The sequence below is a fragment of the Palaemon carinicauda genome, chromosome 40 (assembly GCF_036898095.1).
Source record: "Palaemon carinicauda isolate YSFRI2023 chromosome 40, ASM3689809v2, whole genome shotgun sequence".
Lineage (NCBI taxonomy): Eukaryota > Metazoa > Arthropoda > Malacostraca > Decapoda > Palaemonidae > Palaemon > Palaemon carinicauda.
Genome location: NC_090764.1, coordinates 67,333,526 through 67,352,313, shown reverse-complemented (window position 1 = coordinate 67,352,313; position 18,788 = coordinate 67,333,526). Strand labels below are relative to the sequence as shown.

At 39.8% G+C, this 18,788-nt stretch overlaps 1 protein-coding gene and 1 long non-coding RNA gene across 5 annotated transcripts in view; one reads left to right on the top strand and one right to left on the bottom strand.

The window, feature by feature from the left end:
* The window catches only part of LOC137631842 (uncharacterized), a 265,710-nt gene that overhangs the window by 30,948 nt on the left and 215,974 nt on the right, over positions 1–18,788 (top strand). The gene's annotated exons all lie outside the window — the stretch shown is intronic.
* The window catches only part of LOC137631840 (polyadenylate-binding protein-interacting protein 2B-like), a 271,444-nt gene continuing 259,624 nt past the window's right edge, over positions 6,969–18,788 (bottom strand). For all 4 annotated transcript variants that reach the window (XM_068363848.1, XM_068363851.1, XM_068363849.1 and 1 more), the window contains exon 5: positions 6,969–12,088. In XM_068363848.1, the coding sequence (XP_068219949.1) occupies positions 11,978–12,088 (111 nt within the window). In that variant the 3' untranslated portion in view covers positions 6,969–11,977. The remainder of the gene's footprint in view (positions 12,089–18,788) is intronic.

The window sequence follows — 18,788 nt, the reverse complement described above, 5'->3', positions numbered from 1 at the left end:
CCAGGGAAATGCTGTCCTTATCTTTTTACAGGCGACTTCCCCTCCAGAGGGAGTGTCTGACAGCGCAACCGTCGGCCGGAAGCCTGGTTTGGGACTCTAATCAGAGCGGTAGCACAGGCTTTCAAGCTGTTCTCTCTGAATGGAGCCACAAATCCTTGGCTGCAACCACTCCCCCGAAGAGGAAAAGAGGAGTTCGGACGAGGTAACTTCTCCGAGGACGTAGCTGTCTCCTTGTAAGTCTTCGAGACAGGTACGCTCTCCCCTCAGACTTTTCTCCTTCACCTTCGGACGAAGTTTTCCCGCCCTCAGGAGAGTCACGGGAGGTGAGACGTTCCCCAATCACACCATTGAGGGAAACCCCACCTCGCGCGATAAGTTTTCTCGAATAAAGGTAGAGAAGAGCCTGCCTCCGTCGTTGTTGGAGTCCTGCATCCCTCCCGGGAGGGGGTCAAGGACTCCAAAGAAATACCGGGAGTCCTCTAGCATCAAATCTTCAGGGTCAGACATTCTTCGTTATGGGAACGAACCTTTTTGAGCCTAAGGACGGGAAGCAGGCGGCTGAGAGGTGTAGGAAGTCACTGAGACTCCCTCCTATACAGTATAGGGCTTTGACATTCAAGCCCTATAAACCAGCACCTCGGTAGCCACATCCTACCAAATCAACGGCAGCTAAGACAGTGGGATCTAAGCCCTTTCCGGTCAAGGACAAGAAAGGCAAAATGTTCCCCAGGGGAGGGAAGAATTCTAGATGGGGCAACCGAGGCCGCAAACGCTAGGATTGGCAGTTCCCCTGCATGTCCGCCAGTGGCGGGATACCTACAAGGTTGCGCAGACAGGTTGCAACAACTCAGGGTCGTTTCCTGGACGATTTCTCTAAGCAGTCAGGGATATTTTGTCCTGTTCACAACATCTCTACCTCCCCTGAGGACGAATCCGGTGTCATTTAGCACCCTTGCCATGGGATCAGCAAGGGGGCGAACTCTGTGGGCAGAGGTCCAGATTAAAGAATACTTCGGTCAGCATGGAGACCGCAGACAGTCAGTCTGGCAGTAAATCGCAAGACTTCTTGCGTTTACTGGACCTGAAGGCCGTGTACTGCCAGATCCCAGTCCATCCGTCTTCAAGGAAGTACTTAGGATTCAGCATAGACAACAAGGAGTACCAGTTCAAGGTGCCGTGTTTCGGTCTCTCCACAGCACCACAGGGTTTCACCGGACTGTTCACCCTAATTTCATCATGGGCACTCAGGATCGGCTTCCGTCTCCTCCGTTATCTGGATGACTGCCTGATCCTAGCGGACGCAGAGTCATTCCCTCTTTGACACCGAGACAAACTTCTACAACTTTGCCTGGATCTAAGGATCATGGTAAGTCTCGAGAGGTCCGCTCTGCTGCCCATTCAATGACTGGTTCACCTAGGCATGATTATATACACCAATCTCCATAAAGCCTTTCCATCAGACGACAGGATAGCAAGGCTGAGAAGAGTCCTAAGCCCTTTGCTCAGACGAGAAGAGCTTCCAACCCAATCGTGGTTACGTCTCCTCGGTCACCTTTCACCCTTGGCTCATCTAGTCCTCAACGGTTGCCTCAGGATGAGGTCTCTCCAGGGGCGACTCGGGTCCGAGTGGAATCAAGGCTGCGATTCCCTGGAACATCATGATCCCTATGGATCCTTCGGAACGGACGAACCCCCAGTGGTGGGTGACAGGCGAGAACCTACGGAGAAGAATGGATCTTCTCGTTCCCTCCCCCGGTTTGGAGGCTGTTTTCGGACACCTCAAATCTGCTAGAGATGAAGGCCCTTCTTCATGGCCCTTCAACAGTGCCAACAAAGACCTAGCGGATCACTCTGTGGTATGATGAGCGACAACACCACAGTAGTGGCTTACATCAACAAGCAAGGAGGTACCTTTTCAAAGCAGCTATCCCATCTCTCAGTAGAGATACTGAGATAGACCGAAGTCCACTCGATGCCTCTATCGGCTCGCTTCATTCCAGACAAAGGGAATGTGCTCGCTGACAGTCGGAGCAGAGCATCTCAGATGATGAGTACCGAGTGGTCCTTGGATCATCCAGTGGCCAACAAAGTCCTGACTTTGTGGGGTTACCCAATTGTGGATCGGTTCGCTACAGCGCTGAACTTCAAGCTCCCGCTGTATTGCCCCCAGTCCCAGATCCCAAAGCACTCTGGCAAGGTGCCTTCCAACAATAGTGGGACAGCACCGACGTGCGCTTTTCCCCCGTTCTGTCTGATGAGGAGCGTGCTCAACAAGACCAGAATATCAGTCAATCGCTCGATGACCCTTTATAGCTACGCTATGGCATCACGCGGAATGGTTTCCGGACCTTCCGCAACTCCTAACGAAACTTCCGGGAGAACTCCCTCTGCGACACAAGCTACTCAAACAACCACATGCCAGCATCTTTCACAAAGCCGTAGCTTCGCTTCGACTTCACGCCTGGAGACTATCCAGCATCTCGTCACTAAGAGAGGATTGTCGCAACAAGTTGAGAACGGGATGTCTGGACACCTGCGCAGGTCATCCGCAGGGACCTACCAGCCAAAGGGGCGAGTTTTCTGTGGTTGGAATCGTGAAGGGGTATCTCCCCACTCGATACCACTATTCCAGCAAGAGCGGAGTTCTTCGTTTATTGGCGGGAAGAATGCACCTTTCAGTCTCAGCAATGAAAGGCTATCGCTCAGCCTTAAGTCTAGCCTTCGGGCCCAAAAGAGCGGACTTTTATTCCTCGCTGGTACTTTCCCTACTCATACGAAGATACGATCTTACCTGCCCTCAGTCGGAAGTGAGACCTCCTCAAGGGAACATGGTTCGAATTCTCAAGCCTCTTAGGAGGCGTCTCTACGATCCATTTCGCCAGGCTTCAAATTGCCACCTAACTTGGAAGGCGGTGTTCCTACTAGCTTTGGCCTCGGCCAAGCGAGTCAGTGAACTTCATGGTCTCTCGTATGACATCGCCCATGCAAGGGGATGAGGGGAGGTAACGTTCAGATTCGTCTCTGAGTTTGTGGCTAAGACACAGAATCCGGGAGTGCCGGATCCTCGATTCGACTCTTTCTGGATTTTGAGTCTTCGTTCTGTAACAGATGATCCAGACCATCTCCTACTGTGCCCAGTAAGAAGTCTGAGGTTATATCTCAAAGAACGGCTGCATTCATCCCCAAGTGCAAGCTTTGTTTGTGAGCACTGGGAGAACAAAGAGGAGGGTCACCAAGAATACCATCTCCGCATGGATTCGTAGGGTGATCCATCTGTCCCTGAATCCTGACCCTCCTCCGTCATGTCGCCTTAGAGCGCATGATGTCAGGGTTGTAGCTATGTCCCTGACCTTCAAGAAGAACTTCTCAGTGACGCAGGTTCTACAAGCAGGGCTGTGGAAGCGTCAGACAACCTTCACAGCCCACTACCTGCAAGACGTGACACACAGGAGGCTCGATACGTTCTCTATCGGCCCTGTGGTGGCTGCACAACAGCTGGTCTAACCTCAGGCTCCTTAATGGACAGGTAGCAGAGGGTTAAGGGCATTGTTACCTGGTCTTAGTCTGCATGAATGAAAAGATTTGTCTGGCCCTTATTCTTTTCTTCATCCTCTCCTTCCTTGGAGAAAGCAGCATCCTGGGTTCTCTGCATAGCTGACCTCAAACCACTGCAGGTAAACCATGCTTCCTTGTGTTCGTAGTATTAAGTTAATACTGTTCACGTCCCCATACCCTGACGAGGTGGTATTGGGTAAGTCCTAGCCTAAAGTTTTCCATCTAAAGAGCTTCAGGTCAACTTCCTAGGACGAGTCACACATAATCCTTCACACACAGCTTATGTAGGCCTCAGCCCTTGCGTAGCAAGGTGCGAGCGAGGTGCAGGGACTCTTTATTGTCGAGAACAGACACACTCAGATAGTGAGTCCCCGGGCAAAGCCAAAAGCCAGTATGGCTGGGACTTTTCCACCCTTCCTAAGGGTTGAGTCACCCATATTAAATAGCATGGTATGTATTTCAGTTAGGGAACAAATGACAAATTCGGAGATAATTTGTATTTTTCCTAACTAAACAAACCTTAGCTATTTAATCAAACTTGCCCGCCAGCCCTGTCCCCCGTGAAGTCCTACATCTAAGCATAGTGAACTCATCACACAGGTGTGTGAGGGAAGCTATCCCTCCCTAACCCCCTGCTACTAACCAGTGATGGGGGTAGTAAACCCTCGTTAAAATTCTAATGGCTTGTCATTTCAGCTACGCGAAAGTAATAACCCATATTAAATAGCTAAGGTTTGTAGTTAGGAAAAATACAAATTATCTCCAAATTTGTCATATTCTCTAAGGCACAGAGTAAAAACAGCTAGCATTGTTTCTTGTAGACAAGCTATTACAGGTGAGTGGTCATGAAATAGGAGCTTCAGTTCTTCATGCTTAGCCCTCAGACCTTAACAATTCCACCATTACTGAGGAGAAAATAAAGATTAATTTTTTGAAGATTCCTTAAAGTCTTCCTATCAGTTTTTGGAATTGATGCGAGTCTCTTGATACTCTGAACGTTTTTTCTTTGCAACCTTCCTATTTATTTGTCGAGGAGGATGGTGAACCTGACATTAATCGTTAATATATATAAATTTTTTGAAGTTTCATCTTTTCCAGATAGAATATCATACCTATTTGTAATAAGTATGGGAGATCATGACTTGGTATCTAGACTTTATTCTAGAAAGGGTAAGGGAAGCAGCCCCTCTCATTCTCTATCTTCACTATTGGGAAAGGAGTGCAAGTTGTATTTGTGTCCCTAACCCACCACATTTTCTTGAGACAGTAGAGGGAGCTTGAGATCAGCTGATTACAACCAAAAGTAAGTGAATGATAATTATACAATGCTCCCCAAAATTGAAAAATAGAATACCAAACTGCTTTGATAAAGCATATGATATCCTATAAACCAAGAAAATGAAATAATTATATAAAAGAAAATATTGATAAATGTGACTAAGATGATTAAATTATCATGACACAACATAATAATCTACAGAAACTAAACATTTTAATTTCAACATGTGTCCAGATCAAGTTATGACCTGTTTCTGTCCCTATTCTGGAGGTAAATCAATGACTACCTGTACGGTCCAACAGAAGGTGGAGCTGTGGACACTACCAAAGATGTCCAAACAACGTCAACTTAAGTGGGAGAATTTTGGCACGAGCCCAGAGAATCCTTGTGAGGAGAGCAATATTGCGGACAACTGGGCATATGAGGCAAGCCAGACCCATATGAACGAGTGGTGAAAGATAGGGATCTTCCAACAGGGCCACTTCGGTACATCGGGAAATGGCACTCTCGACTCGACAGTACTGTATATTGTTCTCGCAAGGAAACGAGGGAGACTTTAGACGCTTTCACGGACGAAGCCACAAAAAGCAAAGTCATATCCCATAATAACTCGGCCCTAAAGAGTGCACTACTTAAAACAAGTGGGAGGCCAAGGAAATCTGTTTATGTTAGAATCAAGCACCAAAGACACTGGGACTGAATCATGCACTGGAAGTGCAGAGGCTGTAGCCAGGGGATCAGTCTCGGAGAGTGACTCATGATAATTTGTTCCATGGGGCAATAGAAAAAAAAAGTAAATCATGGCTGTCATCCTGTTATCGGAGTCCCTGAGGGCTTGGGAAAAGAAGGAATGGAGTGGGGAATATCATGTGTTGCTGAAAGAATCTACGTTTCTTACTGCCACCGGAAGGGGAGCGATCCCTTTTTGCCAATTTCTTGCGATATTTCTCATACTGGGTCCCACTGGGAGGATGGCAACTCCCTACAATACTCGCATGGAGATTCAATGGAACATTATTTACCACTACCTGAAGGGCAGATGGAATTCAACTCGACCCGACTTGCGAAGGTGTTGCAAAGGTGACCATCACGGGCGGGGCAAGTCCACATAACACGAGCAACACAAATTATTAGGCAAAAGGTCACAGAAAGCACTGTAAGGGTAATCCAGTGTGGAGCGTTGTCATGATCGTAGAGCAGCAAGAGTGCAGCTTCTTAACGTAACGACCAGGAGAAGAGTGAAGCTTGCCTCACAGCAGAGCATAAAAATACTCACCAGTGGAGTAGCTACTAACAAATTATAGTCACCAGATAAGCACCCCTTTTCTTTTGTTTGGTCAGAGAAAGCCATGTAAATGACAAAAAAAGTTTGTATCTGCATATGAATAAACGTCTTTTAAAATTATAATTTAAATCATAGTATTGTCCCTGTGATATACCAAGGGAATTCTGATAACTGACTTCCAGAAACAATTCCCATGCACATTTCTCATAATAATTGCTTAGAAAACCAGAAGACCTCTTAATGTGCAGTGATGAGCAAATACAGTAATCTGAAGGAGGTCTTGCCAGTTGAGTAACTGGCAACTAATGTAACTGAAGAAGACAAAGAGGATTGTGTATCAGTTACCACTTTCTGCTAGAATTTTTGTTCCTTTAATAAGTGCATGTGTTTACTAAAGGGAAGAAAGGGGTTAGTGTAAAATTTTACGGGTAAAGGTTAATTAAGCTGAGCTTCTTGGGAAACAGCAATATGAACATCAAGGAGGTTCAGAAACAATCTATATTTCATAAATCCTTTTCCTTGTTGCATCAATGATTTCTGTCTTTCTGAATACAGTACTTTGGTTTATTTTCTTCAGAATACAGGTTATGTTATGGATGAATCTATTCAGTCTCCCAAGGGTTAAATGTGAAAATCTTAATCTTGTGATTCGTTGATATATGCAACGTCACCTACAGGTAAGATCTATGAAAATAAATTTTGATAAAATTTATTTTTTTTTTTTTTTTATTCTTGGATAAATTGCACCATGAAACCAAAGACCATATTTCACAAAGGTACTTTGTTAAGCGATAGGTACCAATCATGGGCTTTAAGCTTAGAAAGGTTTAGAACAAATGAAATACTAAAGATTTCCTAAAGTTATAATTCCATTTCAAATAGTACTCTATTCCAGATGATCTACAAAATATCATTACAATATTAATGACTATAAAATTACGCAAGAGGAAAAGATAGATTTTGATTTTTAGAAAAGATGCAGCAAACAGCACCCAAGGCAACTTTTTTTTTGGGAAAAATTCAAAGAATTTGGTTACTAGCAATGCAAGAATGAAATTACCTGCACAGTAAAAAGAAATAATAGACTTGCACCTTGACGACTGGCAGCATTCTCATACAATACAATCATCATTACTCTCTCATCTTTCAGCCTACAATATGGGAATAGGATGAACTTGAGGGATGGAGCATATGTAAACAGTTATCCTTATATCGCTCATAAAAATGAAACTAACATTGCTTTCTGTCCATTGTCTATACACAATTCCCCCTTATCTTTAGATAAAGACATTAAAACGGCTATAATTTATTTTTTCCCGATTACATTTGACAGTACTTTATGAAAATATTTAAGTGTATTTCAGAAGCTCCCTTCCATGCTTAACTGCATAAATATGTCAAAAAAACTACCATTGCTCATCTTTAGCTATTAATTAGGCAGCGAGACCTACTTTCTCTTAGAGAAAGATCTCTCCGCCCTAAAATTAGAGTAATGGCAATCCATGATCATAGTTTACCACATTAAATATCTTTCAATCTTTTATTTCTCATTAATACTGGCAAGCACGCTAACAATGATGATGAGCTGGCTTACAATCTGGAAATTATGAATAAGTCATGTGGTAAACTTTAATTTCATTCATAACTCTACATCCATATGAATATTAATACTTTTATATCTAAAAGGATTATCACATCTCTTGAAGAACCACAGCCTATTGCTGTACATATAAAAAACTCACAACATAATATTCCAAAGCCAAACAATAACTTACCAAGGTCATTACCAAATAAACATCAGTCAAGATGAAAATAACTAAAGTTAAAAAATATTGAAATAATTAAAAGGAAGAAAATTTTTTAACTTAGTCGGAGTACTTTGAATTGTCAAAAGTATTAATTTACAAAATGTCATTTTTTGTCATCTACATAGAGCAAGGGTTGTTTCTTTAATCATTACTCCACCAAACATCTAAACTCTATGATCATCGACAAGTGGCTCTTTTGTAGTATCTGTTCTAATATCCTTAATTTATATGGCTTGTAGAAGACACATGAATGACTTGAGCTCCCAAAGAATGAAAGACCTGATTTATTCTTATGAATGATTCATTGTTCATGCACTGAATATCAGTATTCACTTTAAAAACCTATTCAGGCATTGCCTATTGAGGTCTTTGTTCTTATAATCTGCTTTTGTTTTATGATTATTTAGCTTCTTTGTATAAATGGAGGATCATGAAAAAGAATTTAAAGATATATTTACATGTACAGTACTGTAATGTACTAAAACAAGAACGGTGAGATCACCGCAGCCCTTTCAGGCATAAGGGAACGTAATTTAGAAATTGCCAATTGAAGTCCTAAGAAAAATACTTTACCCTAAAAAAAAAATGACTACTTGAAAAGCAAGAAAGTATAATCTTTTTGTTACTCTCCTAAACCTAAATTCCTTTTTCTCTATTCCTTTGAAAACATAACAATATAGTTTTCGACTGCATCTCTGCTGAAAAGGATCGTGGATATAAAACTTTAAAGTTTCACATTAAAAAACTGGACTGGCATATCGAAGACATTTAAAAGATTCATTGAAATTGAAGTCATCGCTAAATATAATTTCAAATGAACTTCAAATAGCCAGGACAGTGAAATACACAAAAATGGAATTTCGATATAATTTGATATTTCTATACTTGCTTGATCATCAAATTGCTTCATTTTCGAAGCTTGGCTTATACGGATGTTACCCACTAAAACTTTGTATTTCCTGTTTTCTCCCTTTCAATAGGCATATGCCTCTAGCCAGTATGGAGACAATCAGCTAAATACGGGTGTTTTGTATGGTAGCTGAAAATCTTTTATATAATTCTTAATTTTTATAGATTTTAGCTTTTATAAGCCCAAAAAGGAATATTTTTGATTAAAAAATTAAAATATGAAAAATATTAAACTCTGCCCTCACAAAGCTGCTATTGATTTACATATGTTAAAATATGCGATGTAATGAGGAAGTGAAAGGCAAACACGATGAAGCGAGGGATTACTGTACTGCCAATGACCAGCTTTTATCTTTGTTTCTAAGTCAAAGCTAATACTTTATCCTATTTTCTGGACATAATTTGTCAATGGGGAGGAAAACATTATACAGACTAAGCAGTAAGTACAAGTCGAGGTGTGACCAGGGATTTTACCCTTGTGGAAGCATTGTAAACGTTATAGAGGAGGAGGGTGGGCATGAATATAAACATCATTTGAGTACAGAAATTTTTTTATTATGAAAATTCCATCTCTGTGAATCTCCCCTAATGTTTATATTGCAGACTATCACACTTTGATGGAGATGAGTCACTGAATAAAAGATAGGAAATTTGAAGCATCAAAATAATTTCGAGTCAGATTTACCTCTTAGTACCGGTAGTACTGTACTTCCGTACCAAAAGTCTTTCTAAATACCTCTTCATTACTTGCCTATAAACCTTACCCAATACTGTGTAATCCAAATGGAAAATTAAACCTAAAATTAATCAAATTAATCCAATCAATAAAAACTAAGAGTAAACTAATTTTCTTAGCCCACTTAACCAGCAGCTGATACAGCACCTAAATCCCAACAATCTTGAACAAGAATTCTTTAGGATAATGTTCAGCGAATCCCAATTTGGAACACCAGTGACCAGTTCCTAAAACAATTTCCAGAAGAGATTTGAAGCTGCACTCCTGCCATCATGAACCCTAACCTTCAAGTGCTTCATCTGAGTGAGCCTGTGACAAATCTTTTAACCAGAAAGGACATGGCCTTTTAGGACACAAGGATGATTCGAAAAACATCCCACAAAACAAATTTTGAACTTTACCTCTGTCTGCAGTCTTAAGCAAATAATACTTAACATGTCTCACCAGAGAAAGAAATCTATTCCCTGATGTACCTCTGACATCCTTTCCAAAGAGGGAATTTTAAGGAATTGCAGCAAACTTTGTCTTGAAATCATTCTTGGCTCTGAATGTAGGCAAAATGGATAAGATCATCAGTGTTTAGCCCACTCTGATTCCAATAGGAGAAATCTCAGCTACGAGATCTTTATCTGAAAATTAAAAAATAGCCAGACATCATAGATACAAAAGTACCCTGATGCCCAGAAACCTTATCCATTTTGGAGACAAACCACAGGCACTTGAACTGGTGAACTTTCGAACTGCTTCCAAACGAAGAAATTTCCTCAAACTTTTTAGAATAGGGATGTGAAAATAACCATCTGTTAGGTTTATCAAAAGCATCCAATCTCATTCCTTTACTACCCAAGCACTGTCAAGAGGGTTTCCACTGAAAACTAGGCGAGAACAGTGAACTATAACCTCCTGAAGTTTTGGGGACGAGGAATAACCTATAGTATAATCCCCGAGATGGATTATATGTTTTTAAAACCTTGACCTTTGCTGTATTAGAAAAGGTATCGGTACTTTGGAAAAGGGTGGATTTGGAGACCCGAGGTTTTTGATAGCCCTCGCTGACCACTGAGAGTACCCTCGGTTTGTGCTGGAGGTTTTCCCAAAACTGATAAGTCGGAAAGCCTTCCTCTTACAGGGAGATGTTAGGAAAGCCAGTACCTGTGTTTCCCTATAAGGTCTATGAGTCTTATTGGCCTTTCAGGCAGAATTTCTGCCAAAGCGGAATCCTTACAATCTACAACTGCTCCTTGTAGAGACTATTAACAGTTTCACAACCAAGAGCAGAGTAACCAATTGACTTATCAATATCAATTTGACAAAAAGATAGACAAAAAGCAGCTGTGGCCTATCCATGCCATGCTAATTGTCATTATAGTCACTAAATTTCCTTAATATAGGCTAGAGGAATACCTTATTTAAAGGCAGAAAACAGGAATTTTTATTTTTGCGGGTAACTTCGTTGAGGAAAACGGTTAATTTTTATTATTGGGGGTAACATCCGCATGAGCCAAGCTTCGAGACAGAAGCAATATGATCATCAGGAGCGATCCATAGAAATAAATAGAATTGGTAAGGCAATAAACTATAACTCCCTTTATGAAAATATTCACAACCTCCACATTTAAACTTTGTACAACCACACAAACTGACAACGTTCACTCATACGTATAAATGTTCCATTAGCATGAAGTGTAGTATAACACGTACTAATAGTTTGCTATCTGAATATGAATGACAAAATTAAAAGCTTTAAGAATCATCATGATGATGTTTCCTGAGGTGATATCTTTTTGATGCTCAAAAAGAAAATCTAGGAAACCTAATTATTCTAGCATTGCTATATCTTTGACAAAAAAACTTAATAAGCCTTAGTAGCATTTTTGCACTCTGGGTAAAATTTAATTATATGTTCATGGTAATATACTGCCAAAGCCCCAATATGAAAACTGTATCTAGAATCATCTAAAAATCTAACCATATGAATATTTTTAAAGAATTTTTCCTATACTTGAAAAGCCTACCATTTGTCTCACTAACTATCACCATGAACTTGTAGATATACTGCAGCAACTGTTCCTTCGTTTGTGGAACTATCCCTCAAATTAGCTTGAAACTACACGTCACTCCTTTACAGATTTTACTTAGTGAAACTATTTAGTTTCACACAAAATTTGATGATTTAAGTTACCCAACGCCAATATCTACCTCTTGTTCATATTCTATAACCAATACTATACTCCTAAAAGATTAATCAACATATAAACAATCAATTTTAAAACGGTTCATAGTTCACCGAGGATAATTCACAATTACAAGGAACCCTGATACTAGAGCAAATAAAATAAAAACATGAAAAATCTGCTTTTCAGTAATTTTTTTATCAAGACAAGAAATAAAGTTCACAATCAAACTCATGAACGTTCCTCTTGATTATTAACTTTAGCGATGAGATTTGGTGGGTTTGAAGATCCACCCGTGCTCTGCCCTGGAACAAATTCGGCAGCATTTGGATTTAATGTACTCTGGAAAAAAAAAAAAATTAAGATCACAGATAAATCATTTATCAAAGCACCTCTTTTCATTTATTTTGCAAGTTTAAAGTGTTAATCACATCATCTGTAAAAGTAAAAAGAATAAACTACTGTAATTTGACACCAAGATAACATTGCAATAAGATATACAATCTATTGGGGATGGCTTAACTATAAATGATGGCAAAACTAGCATTGTTTTATGAAAAAAAAAATTTGAGTACAGTGATGAAAGAAATTGATGTAACAATGTGCAACTGATGGTCATATCTGAGAAGTTTTGAACAAAGGGAATTTCAAAATTCAAAGGGTTTATATATTACTGAACCTTGCACTGTATTTTTTTTATATGAAATAAATAATTATACTATTTGCCAGTATGCAAATATCAAATTCCTTGTTCTTACCTGATTATCATATGCTTAAATAATTTCTTTATTAATTATATTATTCCAGGTAGAAAAATAAAACTAAAAATATAATTTTATAAAAATCAATTTTCTTACTAGTAAAAAAAAAAAAATTGCAATTTGGTAAGAGACCTCTTTAAAGTAATTACATGATAAGAGACCTCTTTAAAGTAATCACATGATATGAATTATGTTCAAATCTGCTAAACATTAATTTTTCATACCTGTATCAAAAATACAGTTAGAGTTAAATTTCCCTTTACAGTCAGTTAGCTCATTCAAGTTAACAAACTGTCAATGTTGACTTTTTATTTTCTTAATCACGGGTTCAGACTGCAGTATTTTTTTCATAAATTGAAAAGGAATTAGACTTGAATATATATCTTTAAAGAGCTTATTTAGAAAAAATGCACCAACATTTCATTAAATGATAAAAATTTATAAGAAAGGTATTTCTTTACAAAACAACCAAAATAAGGAGCGCAGGTAAAATTTATATCTATAATCACCTAATGTTCACATTAAAGTTTTGCATCGCATCGGTGAGATCAAGACATATCCACTTTCCAGGTTGCAATAATTGTTTATTGTGTTTAAACGTCTTATCTGTTGGATTTGCTAGTAATCTTGCACATGAAAAACACTACGATTCAATTAACTGTTGTGAGGAGTAGGATGTCTCACTGTTCTTCTCTAAAGTGTGTTTCATGTTCAAGTGCTTTTGAAACTGGAGTCTACAGTTAGTTTTGAATGTTCACTGTCTCTTTACGAGTCGAGTTTGTCTCGTAACCTCAAATTTCAAAATTTAGATCCATCTGCTGCTAAATCTTACGTTCCACATCTCTAGCCGTTCTTTTAAGCCCTGTCCACACGATCGAGCATGCCCAACGGGCAAACAGTGATACCAGGCCACAATAGTTAGTTAAAATGAGGGCTGATGACGCCAGAAGCGGGAAAACTAAAGGCAGGGATCTGGCAACTCTTTATGATGCCAGATCTCTGTCTGTGGTTTTCCCGCTTCTGACGTCATTAACCCTCATTCATAATCCTTTTACCCCCTGGCTATTTGGAACTTTCCAACCCTTAACCCTCAGGCGTATTTTTTTTTTTCCAGCACATTTTCCAATATATATTTTTTAAATTGCTCTAACAGCCTTAACTAGAGGTCAGGTTGGTCTCATTCTTTTGGAAAATGCCTTTAGTTTCTCATAAAGTTATCAAAAATATGCAAAAAAAAAAAAAAAAAAAAAATATATAAATAGCAGTTTTTTGCAAGGACGTACCAGTACGTCCATGGGGGTAAAGGGATGAGTTTTGTGAAACGTACCAGTACGTCCATTGGGGGTAAAAGGGTTAATAACTATTATGGTCTGGTATCACTGTTTGGCCATCGGGCATGTTCGATCGTGTGGACAGGGCTTTAGAAATCTAGACTGCAAGGCAGAAGACCGAAAAAGTAGCCTGGATCCTTATATCCCCCTTTTTTTTTTTGTAAAAGTAAGGGCTCTCAAGCAACATAATTTTTCCCTTGGGAGATGGTGTTTCATATCGTAGATTCTCATAATTTTGTTGTGATGTATCGACTAAAGCTGATTAATTGGATCACGTTCTGGAGATGGTGCATTTTCATTCACTTGCAAGCTCAGGTTGTGGAGGATTAATTTTAATTTATTTTTTTTGTTTGCCAAATCAAGAGAGAGAGAGAGAGAGAGAGAGAGTGTGTGTGTTTAAGTTTTGTCAGGGAGAGAGAGAGAGAGAGAGAGAAATTGTTTACAGTATTGGCTTTAGTTTGTCACAGAGAGAGAGAGAGAGAGAGAGAGAGAGAGAGAGAGAGGAGAGAGAGAGGAGAGAGAGTGAGAGAGAGAGAGAGATTGTTTTAGTATTGTTAAATCGAGACATTTTATTTGCTTTAGCTTTGTCATTAATGAGAGAGAGAGAGAGAGGAGAGAGAGAGAGAGAGAGAGAGAGAGAGAGAGAGAGGAGAGAGAGAGAGAGAGAGAGAGAGAGAGAGAGAGAGAGAGTGTTTATTTACTTAAATTTTGTCAAACCGCAAGAGAAAGAAAGTGTTTATTTGCTTTAGTTTTGTCAGAGAGAGAGAGAGAGAGAGAATTTCATTTGCTTTAGTTTGTTAGATCGCGCGTGCGCGAGAGAGTATGTGTGTATGTGCGTTTGTGTGTGCGTGTTTTGTGTGTCCGCGGTGCGCGCTGAAGAAAAAAGGGTAATTAGCGAATGATTGTTTGAAGTTGGAAAGATTGTTGGTATAATTGAGGTTGTTTGTTTACTTTTTTAGCTAGGATAGGGTGGTGATGAATGTCTTGGGCGAAAGCATTGGATCTCAAACGATAGAAGGAGTCGGTTCTGTATTTTTTTGCTCTTCGAAAGCCGGCTGTGAAGCTTTTTTTTTATATTCTGAGTAAGTACTGTTTTTATTTATTTTTGTTAGGCGCGTTCATGAGTGATAGAAAGTTTATTGTTTATCTTTGATTATAGTGCGATAGTTGTTAGTTAGGAGTGTTCATAAGTGTTTTTCTTTTTATTTTGGCAGGCCGCGATTCCTCCTTTGGAGAGATTTAATTGATTTGAATGACGATCTTTAGTTGCTGACCTGGCCTGTAATCGATTATACTTAGACTGCTCTTGTGGATTGACCGACTGTAGATGACCTGGATTGTGTTCAAGAACCGGATTTGATTGTGCTTTTGTATTTCGATTGACGATGATGATGATGCTGATGAGGATAACGCGCACAACCCAAACCAACTAAAACATATACGTACTAATATTTAACAGTGATAAGGTTGCTGCAGAGTTGTGGTTTTGGGCTTTTAATGACTGTTGGCCCTTGTGTGGACAAAGTGGTCCACACATAAACAAATATTGGTTTTGGGTGTGTTAATTTTAAGTTGTTAAGGTTTTTTTATTTGAATGGTGTTACGGTTTATATTTAATATTGTTTATGATTCGTGAAAAGTGTTATTTTGTCTGTTTTTGTGTTAATTTTGTTTAATGTATGATTTTTGTTTTGGTTGCGGTGAATATAGTTTTAAGGTTATGTTTTGGTTTGTTTTTCCCTTCGTGCAATAGTCCAGTTTAAAGTAAAGTAAGGGGAAAGTTTGTGTTGTGGGATATTTTGAAAGAAGAGTGATCAAAGGTGTGGGGGTTTGTTTTTGTTGACATCCCGCTACATAAATTTGGCGCCCGAACAGGGACGACTGTTGAAGGTGGGATTGAAACTGGACTGTTGGACAAGGGTAAATAGGTTTTGGAATTACTTGAAATATTAATGGTAATCGAAATGGAAGAACTGGAAGAACAGTTGTATATTTTAAAGGAGGAATTGCGGTTGTCTAATGAGCGAGAGGAGAGGTTGTTGTTGGAGAATGCGAGGTTAAGTAGTGAGAATGAGGAGATGCAAAGGAAACTTAGGGAACTTCAGGGAACTGTAGAGAGAGTGGAAGAGGGTGTTGAGATGAGGATGCGAGAAAATGAGAAACGAATGGAAGCTATGATGGGGCAAGTAATGGGGATGATGAAAACTGTCATAGGTGAAGGTGCAGTCGGAGGAGTGGCTTCTGCTTCTGGTAACGGGTTGATGGTGGAAGAGGATAGGGTAAGTGATAATGGGGAAGGTAGTGATAGTGATATTGAAAGTAAAGGGCCTAGACATAGTAAGATTGGAACGAAGGGTGATAGGAAGAAGGAGAAGAAAGGTAAAGATAATGTGAAGAAAGAAAAGAAGAAAGGTCAGGGTGTGAGTGAGGATGATCATGATTGGGTGAAGGTGGTAAATAAGAAAAAGGGTAAGAAGGGAATAGTTAAAGATAGGACTTTGAGTGTAGAACTAGATTCATTGTATTCAAATGAAGAAGAAGGCAACAAGAAGGGAGTAGACAGTGAAGATAGTAGTGAGAATGAAGTAGAGGAAGTTTGTAAGACAGTGTTTATGAGAGAGGTTCCTAGGTGTGCAAGTTTTAATGAACATAGCAGTAGGGATGTATATGACTTCTTTAGGGAATATGAAAAGTTTTGTCAGGCTAAGTATGGGGATAGTAAGAGAGTTTGGGCTAGGGAGTTGGGAGAATTTTTGTCAGGATATTTTGTTGACGATGTATGGGGTGATAATGAGTGTAGGAGAGGTTGAGTATGAAAGTGTAAAAGAATAGGATAATTGAACAGGTAAAACGTATGAAAGGTAGTGTTAGGTATAAGCGAAAAAATGATTTTGATGAAGCACGAATGAAGGTGGGTGAAGCAATCTCGATGTATGTATGTCGGTTAGAAACATTGGCTAGAAAAGAAGTATGGGGACGAAGGAATAAATGAAAATAAGGAACTAATGAAGAAGTTTTTGGGTACAGTACCAGAGAGTTGTGTGTGAGTTTATTAATTTGAAACGGAAGGAGAAAATGAGGTGGACTAGAGAGAGATTGACTTGGGATGATATTTTAGAGATAGTTGAGGATTATGAGTTGGATAGGTATATGAAAGAAAAGTAAATCTGTGAGTGTAAGAACTGGAATGGAGGAATGTGTGCCAGAATTTGGTAGTTTTAGAGATGCTGTTATGAGAGGGCCAATGAGGGCAGCTGATAGTGTAGTAGATAGAAGTGTTAGGGTGAGTAATGTAGGAATACCCATGCCAAGAAATGACGGGTTTAGACAGGGAAATCAAGTTTGGAGAGATAGAAGTGCTAGTACGCAGCAAGTTAGGTTAGGTAGTGGTATCCGTGAAGAGAGGTGTTATAGGTGCGGGAAGGTAGGACATAAAAAGAAACGAGTGTAGATGGGCATTAGGAGCATGTTTCGGGTGTGGAGAGACAGGGCATCGTATTAGCGACTGTAAGAAAGAGAAAGTGGTTAAGTGTTATCGGTGTGGTATGACTGGACACATAGCGAGTGGATGCCGTAATAATCGTATGAATGTAATTTGTGGTAATTGTGGTAAGGATGGTCATTATGCTAGAATGTGCAAGGAGCCGCGGGGTAAGTGTACTGAATGTGGTGCAGATGGGCATGTAGCTAGGGTTTGTAGAAAGAAGGGATCAAGTCAGCCAGGATGTTCGGGAAACTAATTAATCAGAGGGTTCAGCTGGGTGAGTCCTCGTGTGTGTGGGGAGTGAATGTGATGCATGTTCGTGAGGGTTTATTGCATGAAGATGTGATGGGAGAAAGAGCACATGATTGCATGAGTGTGAAAATGATTTTTAATGGTGTAGAGTTGGTTGGTTTGATTGATACTGGTTGTGGTGTCAATTTAATGTTTAGGAATGCATATGATAAGGTAAAAGAGGTTTGTGAATTTAAGGGATGTAAGGGTGAAGTAAAAGGTATTGGTAATTTGTGTATGCCTGTGCAAGGGAAGTTGCGGGAAAATGTTATGATTGGGGGGCTGATGATGGAGGATAATGATTTTTACGTGGTTGAGGGAGCGAATGAGAAATATGACGTACTGCTTGGGTATAAATTTCTGAAAAAATGTGGTATGATTGTACATCCAAGTGTGAATATGATTGAAATAAAGGTTAACGGTAATATTTGTGGGGAATTTTATTTAAAGGAAGACGGCAGAGTGAGTACGAAGGTGTGGAAGGGAGTGCCGTTGGTAGCAAAGGAAAGTGTAAAGTTATCGGGTAAGAAAGGTGAGGTTATTAGTGTAAAAGTTGCATGGCCGAGCAGTCTGGGAATTTCAAATAGTGACAAGGATGAATATGTAGTGGAAGGTATGGAAGCAGGTAATTTGGTGAAAACTAGTGCGTATATATATGATGGTGTTATGAATATGCAGGAACCCAAGGTGTATGTAAGGTTGTTGCCGTGTGTTAGGAGGAAGAGAGTACGCGGAATACGTGAGGGTGATTGCATGGGATGTATGTATACACTGATTAATGTAGAGGATGGAAGATATGTTAAGGCGAGACAGGTGATGTCTGGTAAGGTAAAGAACGATGACGATTGGGATTACGATACATTGAAAGGAAGAATTAAGTTAGATGAGAGTATAAGTGAGGTCGAAAGGGAACGATTGCTTAAGATGTTATGGGATAAGCGGAGAGTTATGAGTCTCGGTGACGATGATTGTGGGGGGTCAGACCTGCCAGAATTTAAAATAGTTCTCAGTGAAGATACCCCCATATATCAGCGTCCCAGGCATTTTTCTCCGCCTATTGCCAAGGAGATAGAGGAGCAGTGTCAGGAATTAGAGCGTATGGGTGTAATAGAAAGGAGTGAGAGTGCCTGGAATAGCCCTATTGTCCCTGTACGAAAGCCTGATGGAAGTTTACG